The 18,586-nt window shown below is 42.1% G+C and overlaps 1 protein-coding gene across 1 annotated transcript in view; it reads left to right on the forward strand.

Annotated features, from left to right (window-relative positions):
• frmpd2 (FERM and PDZ domain containing 2) overlaps positions 1–3,118 on the forward strand; it is a 28,725-nt gene extending 25,607 nt beyond the window's left edge. Inside the window, exons 23-25 of the mRNA XM_078290787.1 lie at positions 1,572–1,786; positions 2,841–2,907; positions 3,081–3,118. Coding sequence (XP_078146913.1) covers positions 1,572–1,786; positions 2,841–2,907; positions 3,081–3,118 — 320 coding nt within the window. The remainder of the gene's footprint in view (positions 1–1,571; positions 1,787–2,840; positions 2,908–3,080) is intronic.
• Positions 3,119–18,586: the final 15,468 nt, after the last annotated feature.

Consider the following 18,586-nt stretch of genomic DNA (forward strand, 5'->3'; position numbering starts at 1 on the left):
ATTATTTTGCTAGTCCTGGTAAAATATCATTGGAATATTCCAAAATATCTTTTGGAAAAGTCGTGAAATTTTAAACAGTGATTCTAAGTTTAGCATAGTTGAAAACATGGGGTGAATTGCGAATGGTTAGACTGCAAAAACTGCAGAAGGAGCTTTTGATGACATTTTTCTTTAACCCCTTGTACCCTGACTTTACCTGATTTTAACCCTTAAATTTCCCCTTAAGCAGCTTCAAAGTTAGAAAAATGTTTTTTTCTAACTGTACAACAACGTCACATCCATATTCTGTATCTGCTGTTCCAACGCTTTCTTGAAGCTCTAGCTGCTTATACTGAATGAAATATTCAAATACAAGACGCCATGTTTTTATGGCTGCACCATTACATCAACCGGAAAAAATCTAGATGTTTGTGCATCATTACATACACATTTCCCTGTAATTCAGCATGACAGACTCGCTCCTCTACAGCAGCAGGACTTGCGTGAGCGAACCTGCTTTACTCTAAGCTGTTGCGTGCTTTCAGAGTCCAGTCTGAACACTCACTCCTCCTCCTCCTCTTCATCCCTGATCTTCCCTACTGCCCTCCTTCCTCACCTCCGACCCTGACCCTGACCCTGACCTCGCACTTCTTATCCCCTCGCCGCCTCCTCCCTCCCTCCCTCCCTCATCCTGCTGTCCTTCTATATCCGACATCCTCCTCCTCTCTTCTTTCCTCCACTCTGAGAATCAATGGCTTTCAAAATGTCCCTCTATAACTTTTCCTAGACTCACTTTCTGTACAAACCAGTGTTGTGAAAGGATAATACTGGTGTTTTTTAAAGTTTGTGCCAGGTTCCTCTGGTTCTGCACACAGCAGTTCAGTTCAAGCTAGGTTTGACACTGTAAAGTTTGGATTTTAAAAACAATGAAGAGAAAATTTTAAAAAAATCTAATTACATATGGTCTGCATTGCAAAATTATTGGGGAAAATGTAAATTAAATTTTAAATTTTCAAAATCAGTAGAGGATAATCAGGAGGCCAGTGTTAATGCTGTTCTGTGGATGATGATGCTCTTAACTGATGACTCTTCTTTCTTGCACTGTACTTTTGTGTATTTATATGTTTTTTATGCCCATTCTGACGCACCTGGCTGCAAGGAGAATTGTTGAATTGAATTGAACATTGTCATCTACTGTAACTGGGGTTTTGAGCTGGGGTTTATTTATTCAAGTTTTCTCAATAATTGATTGTATTGTTGCCGTTTATCATAACTGTATCATTTCTGCTTTTATTTTTACATTTTCATTTTTCAGCCTTGCATGTCTGGAGCCCAGGAAGACGACCTGGTGGTTCCTAATACACAAAAATCAATAAACTACCTCTCTCTTCTGCTTTCTCCCTGCCTCCTATTTCTCTTCCCCTCCTTTTTACCCTTTAATTTTTAATTCTGTGCCTCCTTTTCATCTCCCCACTACATTTCTAACAACCCTCCTCCTCCTCCATCGTCTCCCACTATCCTCCCTTCTCTCCTTCCCCATTTCCTCCAACTCCCAACCTCCTCACATGTCCGTCACTCTAACCCCCCCCCAGACAACACCCTGGAGGTGACACTGAGGAAGAGCCCCACCGGCCTGGGCTTCAGCTTCATCATGTGCGAGCTGGCCCCCCCCAGCAGGGATTTCGACAGCCTGGTCCGGGTGAAGCAGCTGTTCCCCGGGCAACCGGCCCAGCGGAGCGGCCGCATCCAGGAGGGCGACGTCATCCTGGCCATCAACGGCCAGCCGCTCAAGGAGCTGCCGTATTCGGTATTTCCCTCACAAATAAATACAAATATAGTCACATGTGAAAACCATCATGTGAAGTCAAGGCACATGTGCTATTTGGACACGTTGGTTTTCATATGTGAACAATTTTATTTGTTTCACGTTGTGTTCTGACATCACATGCGACAGTTTTTACTTTTACTTCAGATGTGAAATTTTCACTTCATACGTGAAAAGTGTTTTTATACATGAGAACAGTTTTTTTTTTCACATTTTCACCTGCAATTATGACTGATTATGTATTTGTCTCACGTCAAAACTTAACTTCACATGCAAAGAGACAATTCACAGGTGAAAATGTCATTTTGGGAAACATGGGATCACATATGAAAACCAACATGTGTCCAAAAAGCACACACACTTTGAATTCACGTGTACTTTTTGTAAGAGTTGCAGATTTTTGCCATTTGTATCGTTTTTCACTGGTTTGTTATCCTTGATTTGCTTCATAATTAATTCATTAATTGATTGACTTACTTTTCATTAATTCATTACTTAAATGAATTGCTTTTCATTTGGCAGCTGCTGCTCCAGTATGAAAGATGACTGTAATAGGGTTAGACTGATATACTGGTTTTCCGATATTGGCCTTTTATTAAAAATCAGATATCAGTTAGTGTTGTCCTCCTCTGATGTGATGGATGTGATGCAGTTTGTGAATATGGAATGACTTAACCTGAACTGATTCTAATGCAACATTTTGACTGGATTCCATATGAATATGTTTTATTATTATTCTTGTTATCCTGAGTTTCAGTGGAGAGTTTTAGTGTCCCATAGTCTAAATGCTGTGTCGGAGGTTTTTCCACCCAGACAAGAAAAAAAAAGTTCTAGGGAAAACACACTGAATTAAGTAAATAATTAAGAAAATAATTTTTTGTAAGTTCCTGACATGATAATGGCCAATTTAAAAGATATTGAGTATTGGTACAAAATATCAGCTATTGGCAGCTTCAGTCTGTATTGGTTTTGTCCCTCAGAAACCCAAATCTGTACCAGCTGGTCTGGTGTTGACAGTTCTCTCTTCATCCTGCAGACGGTGCTGCAGCTGTTCAAGACTTCACCGTCTGAGGTCCGGCTGGCTCTGTGTCGGCCTGCTCCAGGTACACACACACACACACACACACACACACACACATTCAATTCAGTTCATTCTACTCTGGTGGCAAGGGAACAGTCCAGTGTTAGGCCATTTTCACCCTTCAAGGCCTTGCAGACACATACACACACACACACACACACTAAATCCCCCCACCTGTTTCTCTGTCTTCTGCAGGAATCCTTCCTTCCATCGACCAGTTCACTGCCACATGAGTGATGTCACAGTGTTGTACAGCACAGGCACCAATGGAGGTTCAGGAGCACACGGTGCTTCCTGATGAACCAGGAAGTGGTGACGAGGGAGACCGAGGGAGCCAATGGGTGATGGCGGCGTCCTGATCAGTGGTCGAGAGGGTGAAACTGATCTTCTCAGTCGACTCCAACACTGCAGCAACGTTAGTGATGTTCCATAATGTGATGTGACACGACACGACATGACACGACATGACAGGACATAACGTGATGTGGCGTGACACAGTGTGACATGGCGTAACGTAGCTCGATATGACATGACAACGCCACGTGACTTGACGTGATGTAACGTGACCTGACATGGCATGATGTAACATAATGTAAGATGACATGACATAACATAACTCAATTTGATAACATTACAGTACATGACATAACACTCCATAATCCTTTATAACATAACATGACAGGACATTACATGATAACACACTGTAGATGCAACGCTATATGCAAAGTGTAAGATGATCACATTCTGTATGCTTGAGTCTCAATACATCAGACTGATTTTACATAGTAATTTTGAGGCATTGTTTTGTCTGTTTTCCTTCATACTGAAGATACAGACGCAGACCGGCCCAGGTGAACGGGTCGGATGGAGGCTGACGGAGGGCGAGTGTGTGGATCCATATGGATTTGAGGAGAGAAGGACAACTGGATGAGAAGGTAAGAGTGACGGGATGTTGACAGAATACAGCGGCATCAATACAGATACTGATAAACATGTTTCAAATCCTCCTTAGCTAGCTAGTTAGTTACATGCTGTTCTTTCTGTTTGTATGGGAGAGAATAAAAATCAAACTGCATGCTGAAGCTTGACAGGTTAATGTTGCATGAGAGACAATTCTTTTATATATATATATATATATATATATATATATATATGTTATACAGTTGATTTCAAAGAGATTTTATTTCCAAACATGCAGTATTTCCTTTTGTGGATGGAGCCAAAGTGCAGCAGTGGTTCAGCAAGCATGATGCAGTAAAATGTGACATTGTGTGTTTTCCATTGGCTCCATCTGTACAGTCAAAGGCTGCTGAGTGGCATGAAGGCCCAACAGTCTGCAGGTTTTCACTCCAACCAAACACTGCAGCAGCCGATTTCACCGATTAGTTTCTCTTCTCAGGTTGAACACTGCAGAAAATAACAAGCTGCCCACTGATTTTATCTTGTTTCCAGACCTATCAGCTTATTTCATGATATTTTTAGTCAAATTATCTCACTGCACTGGCAGATAATCTGCTGGTTTCAGTAAATGTCACTTGATTCATGCCAATATGACTTCTTTCAAGAAATCATCATAAAACAATGAAGAAAAACTTCCAAGACAATTTCACTTTTACCAAATAAATGTCCTGAAAAGTCGAATTTGTTGAAACCGGTAAAATTATCTAGTAGTAGTAAGATGATTTCACACAAAAAAAAAGCTTGATAAGTTTGGATACAAGATAAAATAACTGAACAAGTCTGTCAGGTTTTGTTAATCAGTGAAATCAGCTGCTGCAGTATTTGGCTGGAGTGAAAACCTGCAGGCTCCTGAAGGCACATGAGGCCTGAGAACTAAAAGTGAACTTTGACTGTACAACAACTTCAACTAGCTATTCATCCCTTAGCCACCAGATGGCAGCATCGAGCTACAAAGAACAACACTGCCACTGTTTGTTGTAAACAGTAATAATCAGTTCTATAGTCTCAGTCTGATCATCTCTCTCTTCAGTCTACAGTATTTTATTTGGAAACTGTTTCCTCTCAATAAGGAAGCTAACCAGTGTTTTTTTTTTCTCCTCCTCAGGAAACCAGACAGCAGACTGTCGTTTCTGATGACAGCAAAAGAAGAAGAAGAAGAAGAAGAAGAAGAAATTGAATTCTGAATTGTCAAAGAACTCTTTTTGGCGTGAGGCTTTGGCAGGATCACAGAAACAGTGGCACCACAGTACACTACAGTCATGAAAGCAGTGAGAGAATCAAATGATGGATGTTTTTTTTTAACAACACAATCAAATGCAACAAAAAGTGACAAGAAATGCCATTTTTTTTTATAGCATTAAACAGAATTGAACCCGCATCAGACTGTTCTGTGTGTTGGCAACTTGAGATCTTGTGGGTTTGAGTCACCAGAGAGTAATTTAACTTCACACCATGTGTTCAGAAATACAGTGGCTGAGTGTGGGATGATGAGTCTGAGTCTGACCTCAGGCAGCCTGTTGCTAGCAGCAGATTGATGAGGGGATGAGGGGGGGAGGGAGTATGGGTGTGGATGATCCTCCCCCAAACATGCATTTAGTATCTAAACAAACAGGGCTGTACACTACACCATCCCTATACAGCACACACACACACACACACACACCTCCCTGGGTGCCTCGTAAATAAGGGTTCCTGTATTTCGGTGAAACCCAGTAGTGCATCTGGATCCCATCAGCGCTCGTGTTCCCTCTGCAAATGATCCCAAATGTTTCTAATTATGCCAGTGGAGTCGGCACGAGGCTGCGCGTGTGCATGTTTCTGTGTGTGTGTGTGTGTGTGTGTGTAATCGCCCTGACAGACGCACACACACACACACACACATTGGCCTCTGTTTATTCATGAACAGCGTAACAGAGATGGACAGCGCAGTCTTGACCTCCGTGAACTCTCTGCTTCGGTCAGTGCGCACGGCGATGACTGACGAGTGAAAGATGGATTTTGTCCTCCGGTCTCTTCCCTCTCTTCCCTCCGTCCTGCTACAGAAGTGGTTTCCAACCTGGGGGGCGGGAGATGATTTGAAGACGCGGGGGTCGGGCGGCTGCGGTCGCAAGATGAGTCAAAAATAAATTCATACCTCACTAATTATGCGTGTAACGATTAAATCCAACGAGATTCAGATGCATCATAAAATCTCACATTCTCCCCACGATTCGATTTTATTAATTTGTTGCTTCCAAAAAGTATAACAACTCTACAAGTGTAATTTGTAAAAAGTAACTTAACTGATTCTGTCAGCAACAGAGGTGGGGACTTGAGTCACAGTTTTAACTGCTTGAGATTTGACTTGATGCATGAAGAGAAGACTTGAGACTTGACTTGACTTGGGTTCTGGTGACTTGGGACTTGACTCTGACTTGTACTCTGATGACTTGAAAAGGTTTCTAAAGTCTTGACTTGAGATCTTGTGTTTGTGTAAATGACTTAGATTGAAAGTGATGAGATTTGTTCCAGCGGACGACTGAATTTAAATTCTGTTTTCTGAATTTGTATGGAATGATTGAATTTATTGAAGTTGAAACTGATTATAGAAATCAAACTCATGATGCTCTTACCAAGTTTTTATCCTATTAAAACCATATTGCATTGAAAAGTCCTCGATATTTAGTTTTCTTTAAGATATTAAATTGATACTGGACTCTTGATTTGTTCTGACTCAACTTGCTGTTCTACATTTAGACTTGAGACTTGACATTAATGACATGGACTTGACTTGAAACTGACTTGGGACTCAAGCAAAGTTGGCTCGGTCACACCTCTGGTCAGCAGTAATTAAACATCTGTAAACTTTACACCAAGGTGCTACTTCAAAGCATTACAACTTTTTCTAGCCTACACCCTTTCCACCTTCTATTTAGCTCTGCACAACATATAATAATAATGATAATAATAATAATACTTTATTTATATATCACTTTACAAAACAAAAGTTTCAAAGTGCTTCACACAAACAGATAAAAGCAATGTGAAGATAAAACATAAACCCATAGTCACACAACTTCACTGGATAAAATGTCAGAAAAAAACTGGTTTACATTAACATAATTAAATAAAATACAAATACAAGAGAGTGAAGTGATTATAAAAAGGTCATCTGATAAAAATATGTTTTCCAGAGTGTTTTAAAGGAAGACACAGCTGAGAGTCTGTGCTGCGGTGCTGAAGTTACCGGTCGAATCCACAGTGAAAAAGATCTTCCACACACTTAGCTTACTTTACATTTATTAAGCCGAGCTTTCAGTCTACAAGACCTGAACCAGAGCATTCATCATGTTTAATAAATGTAAATTGCATGGATGTAAGTGTGCAGAATGCCTTTCCTGCTGTGTCATTGTGGATTTCACCTCCAAACCGTGCAAATGTAATTGTTTGCACTTGTATTGTGTTCCTTGTAAGTACATGACTCCATACATCAGGGGGAATTTCATTACTGTAAGTACTACATAATGGTGCACTTCTTCTGTACTGCTCCATAGGTTAATATACAGGTTAATGTGCTGGAATGAAGCCACTGTTAGCTGCCAAGTGTGTGTGAGTGCAATGCAGCGCAAAAAAGAGCAGGAGATAAAAAAAAAAAGAAGAAGAAGTGGAGAAAGTAGCTAAGAGATAGCAGTGACCGCTGGGTGTTAATCCTCAGAGAACAGAACACCATCCATCTGCTGCCTGCTGTAGCAAAGTTAATGCACAGATTAAAGTGTTACCTAACACAGAAATTGATTCTCATATAAATGTTCACATCCCTTTTTTCAAATGTGAGTATGCAGTTTATAGGGCAGATTGGAGTTTTAGTCGTACAAACATTTCTCGGAGGCAGAATCTCATTGGTTGAGTTAAACCTCAGTGGGCGGAGCCAAAGCACCACAGATCTTCTGGCTAAGTAACATTAGACTGAAGCCCAGTGAAAAAGAGAGAAGAAAGCTAATATTATGAAGCCTAGCGCTCTGCTACTAACTGGAAAAATACAATCTATCATACTAAGTTATCTAGGTTAGCTAGTTAGCTAGCTGCTGACCTTCCAAATTCAAACTAGCCTATAGCTGTCTAGGTAAGCTGCTGACCTTCAACATCATGAATGCCATGCTCATGAATGAAAGAAAAAAATGTAATTGCGATTTATATTTTTTATTTATATTTTCTTGAGTTATTTCTTTGGCATTCAAATTTGCCAGTTAGCTAACTTGCGCTCTGAAGAATTTTGGTTCTTTGGCTCCGCCCACTGAGGTTTAACTCAACCAATCATACTTTTCCTGCCTCCAGAGCAGCTCTGCCTACAAGACATGTTTGAACGTACAGTATATTCCTAACTAAATCTCCAATCTGCCATTACAGCTCATAAAGTGCTACAGGCAGAAATCAAACCCACACAGCAGGTGTGACAGTCTCCCACCCACAGACTACACAACATGGTCTCACGTACTTTACACACGTCCAGAGAACAGGGTTTTCCAGTCCTTGGCCCTCAGACCGGGGTCTGGTCTGACCTCGTCCCAGCCTTGATGTAAGACTGAGCGTGTGTCACGGTAGAATCTGGCTCCCAGAGGCGTAAATGTTGCTGGTCTGACTTTTTCACACCAGGTCTCCACAGATGGATATGGATAAACAGCGCTGCTCCTGATGTAGAGTCAAATGCCAGCGCCCCGTGGCCCCGAAATAACATAAAAAACACCACCCAGACAAATGGACCCAGTGATGCAGTCTGGCAGGCCTCAAAGACCTCGCTCTGCATTACAAGGTATTGTGAACGATTCACATTTTCCACTGCAGCCACCGTGACGCACGGTCCGGTCCGGAGGCGGCGGTGGCTGCTGGGAGATCGCATGCGTCGGGCCGCTTGCCTGCGTCTTTGATGTCACCTCTCGCTCTGCTATTTCCCCAATTAAACTGATTGTGCTAATGTGTAAAGTGGACTGGCACGATTAAAGGTAGGCCGTGTTGTTTTTGAGAAGGGCCTCAAATCCATCACACCGGCTGCAGCGCCAGGCGGCCAATGACAGAAATTTGGGGGTTGGAAAAAGCCCTCTAGCTTTGTTCGAAACATGAAGGGGAAATCACCAAATGTGACTTATTACTGGAGAGTGGAAAAGGATATCCTAATTATAATTATATCCTGGCCAAAACTGGTTGATATTTAAAAATGAAAACAATGGTAATTGCACATTTTAAGTCAGCAGGCAGACAGCTATGAGAGGTGCCAAAGAATTCCACCTTTCTGAGGGAGTCGAAAAGGCAGCGGAGATTGAAAAGGTAATTGAGGGCATGTCAATGAAAAGAAAGCAGTCAAAAGAGCATAAAAGTTCAATACATCGAATGGATGAATAGAGGGTGAAGTGTGTGTTCATGCGCACACACACACACACACACGCACATGTGAGAATAAGAGTAAGAATCAAAAGAAAGAGGAAGGGAGTTATACAGCCGGCTCATAATGTGTCAACATTGTTCGATGTGGGAGGTCGCCCCGGGGGAACGCTCCCCGACACACAAGGGAGAAATTCAACAGCTCTTTCAGCGGAAATCCTCATCACGCATCTCCGCAGCTCCAGGAAAGCAAAACAGCCCGAGAGGAGGAGAGGACCGCGGCGTCCTGAGCGGCGGCTGCTCCGGGGCCGTGAGGTGGAACCTCAGTCAGAGTGTTTTATGTGTCAAAACTTTGGAGGCACGGATATTTTAACATTTTGGTTATTAAAGGGGCAATAAGTAAGATTTTTACTGCCTCATCGCACAAAATAACCATAATATATCTACAGTGGGCTGAAAGGGTTGTTGATCACTGTTAAGGATTCAACAATTACTTCACCAGCTGCTGAGATTTCCGGCTTTAAAAACTCACTACTGTAGAAAACTTCTATCTGTTGTTGTAATTCCTACAGGTTGCCAGTAGATGTCGATAAAAGTCACGATTAGACAAAATCCAGATTATTTAACGCCCCTCTAATCAGCCTTTATTTATCCAGGGAAAGGTGACTCTTACGTGTCTTAAGTAGATGATCTTTTTCGGCAGTGCCCTACTTCACACTCACAGCTACAGTCACATCTGGGAGCCTCTCACTGCAGCAACAGTCTTCAACAGCTGGCTACTGAGCAGCTCCAATCAGGGCTGAAGTGCCTTGCTCCAGGGCATGTCGACCGTTGTTGTTGTTGAGGGAGGTGAGACTGTTACTCACTCACTTTCCTCACACTGATTTTCCAGGCCAGTCTGAGATTTGAGGCAGCAACTGGTAATGTTTAACTGCCGGATAATGTAGTAACATGGCAAAATGTAATAAAACTGGCCCTCTAAATGGCAGAATGGAGTTGCACTTGCACAAACATTTATCAGAAGTAGAAATAATCTCACTAGTTGAGTTAAATCTCAGTGGGCGGAGCCAAAGCACCACAGTTTTTCTGTCTAAGTAACATTAGACTGAAGCCAAGTGAAAAAGACAAGAGGTAAGAGAGGAAGAAGCTAATATTATGAAGCCTAGCGCTCTGCTACTAACTGAAAAAGTGCAGTCTATCCATACTAAGTTATCTAGGTTAGCTAGTTAGCTAGCTGACCTTCAAGTTCAAACTAGCCTAGCCTAGCTAGCTAGGTAAGCTAGTTAGCTAGCTGCTGACCTTCCAACACCATGAATGCCATGGACATGAATGAATGAAAAAAGAAGTAATGGTCATTTAGATTCATATTTATATTTTGTTCTTTGCCATTCTTGTTTGCCAGTTGCCGTAAAACTGTAGTTCTTTGGCTCCGCCCACTGAGGTTTAACCCAACCAATGAGATTTCTGCTTACAGGGCAGCTCTGCCTCCAAGAATCGTTACTGAACTAAAACTCCAGTCTCTAAATTTTAACCATTTTAACCAGCAATATTTAGTGGTGTAACATATTTTTAACGGATGCTGCAATCATAATAATTTAGCTCAAGTTATCCTTCTTAGTCTTACATCTTACATCCACGTTACATCCCTTACAAAGGAATAATCCCCAGATAATATGATAATGTAATGTATTACATCTTCAACCCATTTATAAGGGCATATTATTACATTTTGTTATTACATTATCAGTTGCTACAAGCAACCTTCCAGTCAAAACCCACTTCTGTTGCCTCCTGGCCCTTCTCTTAGCATTTGGAAAATTTCAAGCTTGTGGATCACGTAAAGGTAACTTTATACGCTGTATGATTACGACTCAGTTCCACGAATAAAAACAACCATTACCCTTACCTTCAGTCAGGGCCTTTTGGTTTGCTCATTCCCCTCTCAGCTCGAGCGGCTCTTGGCAGGGCGGCGCGAGCGGTCTGTATTCGTGGGCTCTTTTGATATCATAAACCCAGTTTTTCAGCTCTCACTCAGCACCTTTTCCTGAAGAGAACCATCTGTGGGACGGATCAAACGGCCAAAAGGAAGGAGGCTCGTTCTCCTCGCTGCAGAGGTTAGGCCGGGGCCCGATGTTCTGTACAGTTCAAGGCCAAGAGTTTGGGGGTACGGGCTTCACATGAGGGACGAATGTTGCATGTAAGATAGACATGTGGACAGAGGAATGATACGACTTTCATTCCCCTGAATCCCTTTATAGTGATGATCAGACCAGAAGCCTGAGGTATTGTGTGAGAAATGAGTTTATTTCTCCAAAAGCTTTGGATATGAGACTTGCATCAGGGGATGGAGCTTAATGTTGCCACAGGTGGATATCATATGAACAGGACAGACACACATATGCTGTATGACGATGTGGGAATTTAAGTTAAAGTAATATCACTGACCGATATAACACAGCAGTGATCCAACCTGTATCCAGTTCATGAAAGCTTTTCCATTGTCGGTTCTAAACAGCCGGTGTCTGGTAGCTCTTTCCTGGGAAAAATCTGTTTTACTTGCCTAAATTTAACCTTTAACCAACCTTTGGGACGTAGTTCAATTAGTGGCGGAGGAATGTATTTAAATTCATGGCTTTCAATTCGTTGCGGGGGGAACGTAATTAAGTTTGTGGTTGCGATTTACGTGTCCACAGCACGTAAATTGTGTTTTAGAGTTTGTGTTCATTTCACGTAATTGTGTGAGATCATGTTGCAGGCTTGTGACCAGACGGTCGCAGGTTTGAATCCCCTGGATCAGCTGCGGTTTTAAACCTCAACAACAACTGCCAAAGAGCCCTTGAGCAAGGCACTTAACCCCCAATTTCTCCCGTCCTGGAACAGTATGAATGCACAGCAGGGCGGTGCTGGAAAAGAGCAACAGTCGACGTTCCCTGGATAAATAAAGGTTAATAAAACACACACACATGCACACACACACACACACACTCCACTCACACTCTAATATTTAATGCAGCCCTTGGTAGGATATCCCAGTCAAGTGTTAGATAAGAGTGTTGATTCTCCACTGGAAGCCAGGAAGCTCCGGTCCTGCAGCGGGACCCTAAACCGGGCGTGTTAATGGACCAAATATACTGTACTATTGAATGAAACGCGCTCCATTGCTACCATATGGTGTGAATCCTCACGCTGCACAACGTCCGGATTTACATGAGAAAATGTGAGGGGAATGAATCAAGGTGATGGTTGTTGTTTTATAGTAAGAGGAGGAGAGGAGGAGGAGGAGGAGGAGGAGAAGTGTTTATTCTGCACAGTCCAGACACAAAGAAACCATGCAACCATGGTGTGAAATAGCACACAAACAAGTACACAAAAAAGATGAGATGAACATGACACATAAAGGGACGTTAAAATATTAAATGAAGACCTGTTTTTCTAAGTGAGAACTGAGACTTTATAGCCTTACCACTGGCAGAAAACTTCAAATACTTCAAAGATTTCCCATACTCCTTGGTTTCCTTGACAAACACACAGAAGAGAGGTTTTCCTTTTTGCGTACCTACTCTTCTGACTATGAAATGTCATGAATTTCATTATGAATTTATGAAATTTGGTAGAGTGCAATTCTTCACTCGATGTTTGAGGAAGTCGAGATAGTGCAAGAAAAAAAAAGGGTTTTCAAGCGGCAGAGAGAAGAGCCATTCCTAACTCATTATCTTGTCAGTTTTGTATATATAATACACCATCCAATAAAACATTCAAAATATAACAACCACTGGTCATAAATCACTAATCTCCACGGCATTTTTAAACACACCTGGTTTGCCCTTTTGGTTAGAAACATGCTTCCAGGAGAGAGCTTTTCTACCGAAGTCAGAATTTTTCAAATAACTCAAATCTCTCAGTTGTATAGGGATACAACTTGACATTTGAGTTATTTGAAAAATTCTGATAGTGTCACTATCAATTTTTCCTTCATTTTCTTTCCCTTCCTGGTCAGCGACTTCCCACGCACAGTGCATGTGGACACAATTCGTTATCGCATCCGATGTGAATGTCCCTGATAGCTGCATGTGTGTGTCAGTGTGCGTGGGTGAATGCATGCCTGTGTGTGTGTGTGTGTGTGTGTGTGTGTGTGTGTGTGTGTGTGTGTGAGTACTTGTGCAGCAGCAGGAGGGCAATCATTTTGCCGATTGGGTGGCATGAACACCCGACACGTCAAACCCACACAATACAATAACAACTCTCACACGTACTGTAAAGCCCAGCGGTTCACAATCACAGCCTCGATCATCCAGAGTCCTCTCTCTCTCTCTCTCTCTCTCTCTCTCTCCCTCTCTCTCTGCAGCCGGAGCCGGTCCAGGATCAACAGAGCGAACTCAGACCCTCCACCACGCTACAGCAGTTAACGTCAGCCTCCGTGAAACGCAGCGAGACCGCATCGCCCTCGGACACGTTTTACAGGCCCTGCGCTCTCTGTCCCGTCCTCCACCATCAGCCCCCCCCCCCCCCAGGCCCTGTTACCACTTGCAGATTGTAGTTCTAGTTTTGCACGTTAGCTAAAGTTAGCTAATGCTAGCTCTCGTTGGGTAGTGACCGCCTCATACATTTGAGCATTCTCTCTCTGATTTCTAAGTTCTAAAATCCACCCTGAACCACTTTAAAGGAATAGTTCACCCAAAAAAGGAAAATTTCCAAAAAGAGTTTAAAAAATGACTATAACCAAATGATACCAAACAGCATAATCCAAGTGTTCTGGAGCCAAACGATTGCATTATGGGTCCAAAAGTCCATGACCATGGCATTCAGGATGCTGAAGGTCAGCAGCTAGCTAACTAGCTTACCTAGATAGCTATAGGCTAGTATGGCCAGTTTGAACTTGGAAGGTCAGCTAGGCTTTTCAGTTAGTAGAAAAGCTGCTAGCTAACTGGTTCTTTGGCTTCACCCATGAAGATTTAACTCAACTATTAAGATTATTTCTGCCTCTGAGAAATGTTTGTATGAAACTCCAATATGCTTCCCACTTCCTCTCAAAACGCATCAAGGTCGACATTCCTTGTTATCACGGTGTGATCCAAACCTGTCGAGATGTGTGACAGAGAGTAAGAACAAGGGTCCAATTATCCGCAACCGTAGAATATGGAAATGTAATATGAGGGATGTATTTTGAGACGAGCTCTGATCAAGACTTCAGTGTCAAGCGTCCAAGGCCTGGAAGACAAACAAACACAGTAACTCCAGTTAAAGATGTTGATACAATTTCTCCTCCGGTCTGAGGCACGAAAGAGAAAAGCTCCGCGGAGGAATGAGCTGTAACCACAGCGCCTCGGCCCGGGAGCTTTATTTGACTGTAAGATAATGGCAGTGAATGAAAGGAATTTAAGTATCCCCACAACACCCTTCCTCTCTTTTGCCTTCTTCCTAAGTTTCCCCATTTCACTCTCTTCCCTCTCTTCTACTTTCTTTCTCTTTTGCAGTCGCTTTCCCTCTTTCCCCTTCTTTACATTTTCCCCATTACTCGTCCTGCCCTTCATCCTTTACTCTCCCTCTCCATCTATCTCTCCCGCCCATCGTTTCTCTAATCTATCCCCGAGGATAAGCAGGCCATGCCAGGGTCGTAAATCTCAGCGCTGTATCTGTCCATTGCATCTCATAAAAGACTTATTTGTCCCATTAAAACTCAAGCTGGTTTCCCCTTAAAAGTTTTTGGGTGGCAAGGATCCCTGTAAATGGTTTGTTGCCCGTCTTTTACAAATCATCATCAAAAATCATCTTGTTTCAATCACTCCTTGGAATGGATGAATTGATGCACAGCATGCGCAGATTGTTACAAGGTGCATTGGACCTTGAATCAGGGATGGACGCACGCATGCAAGTATTAAAGAAGAGTGTGTGTGCATAATGCATCTTGACCTGCGGGTCAAATTGTCTCCACCTGTTTGCATTATTTTGTCCCAACAGAGATTCACGCTGCTTTTCCTTTTGGCAAATGTAAGAGCAGAGAGGATCATTTCAGCATGTCGTCAATCATTTATGAATCTTGACTCCAGACAAACTCTATAAACTCTTCCTTGGAAGGGAACCAGGATGAAAACCGGCGTATAAAATCTCCAGTATAAAATCCCTCTGCAAGATCAATAAAGGGGAATGGCAGTAATCTGTGTTGGCTGAAGTGTGCGTCCACCTGCTATCAATCACTCAGAGACACAGTGAAGACCACCAGTCGCCTGGAGGCTGGCTTACGATCTGAAGGTTGTCGGTTTGAATCCAAGACCAGCTTGGGAAATCTGAAGTGAAGTGAACGCTCTCCCCCTCCTTTGAGATGCCTATGAGCATGAAGTGTGCTTTCCCTGGTTAAATAAATTAAGTAAAATTAAAAAGATGACTGTGTGGCGGACTCTATAGACATTATTCACCATAATCTGTGGTTTGGGTATGTTTAACACACACAGTTATATTATGTTAAGGAGGGTTAAGGAAACACGGTCCCTTTAGGAAAGTCTGGTTTTCTGAATCTGACTAAATGACACACGAGTTGGTGTAGTCAATGAGAGAAGTTGTCCGTCTTAACTTTCCTGCCACTTCTACAACTGCATGGTTTCTCTGTGGAGATGACATGACATTGATACACCGAAAGCTTTCAAAAAACGCCTGCGATTAGAACATCCTCAACATTTCTTTTTATTCTCAACACTAGAAAGGCCAACAAGGTCAACAAGGTGTCAACTGAAGGGGGGAAATATAATCATACTATTTCTTGGCATGATTTCAAAAAATCTAACAACACTGGTGTGCAGAGGAAATGTGATGACAGTTCTCATTTTGAAAGTTAGATATTACACTTATTATTATAAGAAAAACTTGACTTTCCAACGCTCCAGCACCCATTGGTAAAAGTTTGAGATTGTGTATACAGGCTCAAGAGCATTGCCTTTGTTCTAGTTCAGATATTTCACTTCTTAAATTCGATATAGATGTCAGCTGACTGCAGCTTTTCTAGCGTTTCTAGTGTTAATATCTCCATCCTCACTCAAAGTTGCGATAGCGACAGGACTGCAGTTCATTGTCCAGACAACAGACGGTCTGTATTCTCCAGAGTCTGTAATGATGATAATGATGATGTGTTTGGAAGAGAACGCACACCGCAGATTTAAACTCAGACCAAAAATAACCGCTCTCTGCTTTATTTCTGTCATTATTTTCAATGGAAAGGACGATAATTACTTTGGTACACTTTGGACCTGCTTTGTGTTGTTACAGCGCTGTGTGTACATTATGTGTTAGGGAGATTTTCATCAAGTACTTACATAGTATTATTGCACACTTACAATGCTTTTCCATAGTTTAAAGCAGTGGTTCTCAACGTGGGGTCCGGGGACCACCAGGGGTCCTTGAGGAGGCTCCAAGGGGTCCCCAGCAAATTGATAAATTGGTAAACTTCACCATTATTATAAGTTAACACAATTAGAGAATGTAGAAGAATGACTGTTTTGATCATAATTTCAGTGTTATCTCTCTACCTACAATACAGATAGTCATGGCATTCTGGACAAAATCATATCCAACAATAAAGATATTCTCAGATTTGGGTCAGAGAGAAAAAATCTCATCAAAATGGGGGTCCGTGGCCCTAATGTGGACTAAATTAGGGGTCCTTAATATGAAAAAGGTTGAGAATCTCTGGTTTAAAGCACAGGCTCATACACTGGAATGAGGTTAAGTGTTACCCAATATAAAATGCTAAGCAATCTGTAAATTGCTCATATGCAATATACTGGGGAAAGTCTGTGCATCATCTACATATTTAAAAACACTTGTGGTCGAAATTGTGGGTATAATCAATGACTGTGCCTGATAATTTTATGCATCTCTTCAAGAAGTCCGCCTCCTCTCTGGATCACATCCACTTCTCCCACATCCTACTCCTCTTCTTCATCTTAATATGTTCTTATCTTGAAGTAAAAGAAAAACAAAATGCTCTCCCTTCTCTTCTCAGCTCATTTCCTTTCCTACCTCTTATCTATTATACATGCTCATTCTTGAGTCAGAGGAAGATTTTGTTACATCTACTGTTTCTCAGTTTGCTGTGACCCTTGTACTCCTTACTGTTGCTCGATTTTAATATTGGTGACCGAGGAATTTAAGATAATTCTACAGTTGCACTGATTTGAAGTCAGTTCAGATATGAGCATCAGCCAAACACCTAACATGTAAATATACGTATGTATGCATAACATGTAAATGCAGTTTATTATCATAGCAAATGCAAAACCAGAAGATGGCAGCGCTGAGCTTCAACTGGTGTCAATGTCATGGCCTTTACTGTAATTCTCCTATGGGTCCCACAGCTTAAACTGTGCTTCAGTGGTTCTCAACCTGGGGTCGGGACCCTCTAGGGGAGTCGTGAGATAACGTCGTCGTGATAACTGTGCCTTACTCTGATGAAATAATGAACGTTTGGAGCCTCTGTGGCCATTTCCACACCAGCATACCACTTTCCAGCTGGAAAGAAGTCAAACTTGATTTTTCTGAACAGTTCCTCCTGGGGAAGAAGCAAAGTGCAGCAGCAGTTCTGCAGGCAGTTCTGTAAAAGTGGTTACATCTGTAGTACAGGGGATCTGTTTCTGCAACGTTTTTCTTCAATTTCTACTTCACTCTTTCAGTTCAGGACACCTTACACCAGTGGTTCTCAACATGGGGTCCGGGGACCACCAGGGGTCCTTGTGGGGGTTCCAGGGGGTCCCCAGCAAACTGATGAATTCTTAAACTTCAGCATTATTTCACTTACAACAAGTTCATATAATTAGAGAATGTAGAAGAATGACTGTTTTGATCATAGTTGCTCTGTTATCTCTCTACCTACAATACAGATAGTCATGGAGTTCTGGACAAAATCATATCTGACAATAAAAATATTCTCAGATTTGGGTCAGAGAGTCAAAATTTCATCAAATGGGGGTCTGTGGTTCTAACGTGGACTAAATTAGGGTCCTTGATATGAAAAAGGTTGAGAATCACTGCCTTACACAACTCGCCCTGTGTGTGTGTGTGTGTGTGTGTGTGTCCCTCATTAGAGATAATTATCAGTCTGTTTCTGTCTGTGTTCCCTTGGCCATTACCAGAGCAGACAGACCATCAGATAGCTAACATGAACTGTCTATCAATGTGTGTGTGTGTGCGTGTGTGCGTGTGTCTGTTTGAGCATATGTGCTTGTGAATGTGTGTATGCATGTATGTGCATATGCATGTGTGTTTGCATGTGTGTGCATGTGCATGTGTGTTTGCATGTGCATGTGTGTGTGTGTGTGTGGTGTCATCAGCACCATGTCCATGCTGTAACTGTGTATTCGGAGCCTGAACCAGAGTTGAATCAGAAATCTGGTTCACTG

The sequence above is a fragment of the Centroberyx gerrardi genome, chromosome 20, assembly GCF_048128805.1.
Source record: "Centroberyx gerrardi isolate f3 chromosome 20, fCenGer3.hap1.cur.20231027, whole genome shotgun sequence".
Lineage (NCBI taxonomy): Eukaryota > Metazoa > Chordata > Actinopteri > Beryciformes > Berycidae > Centroberyx > Centroberyx gerrardi.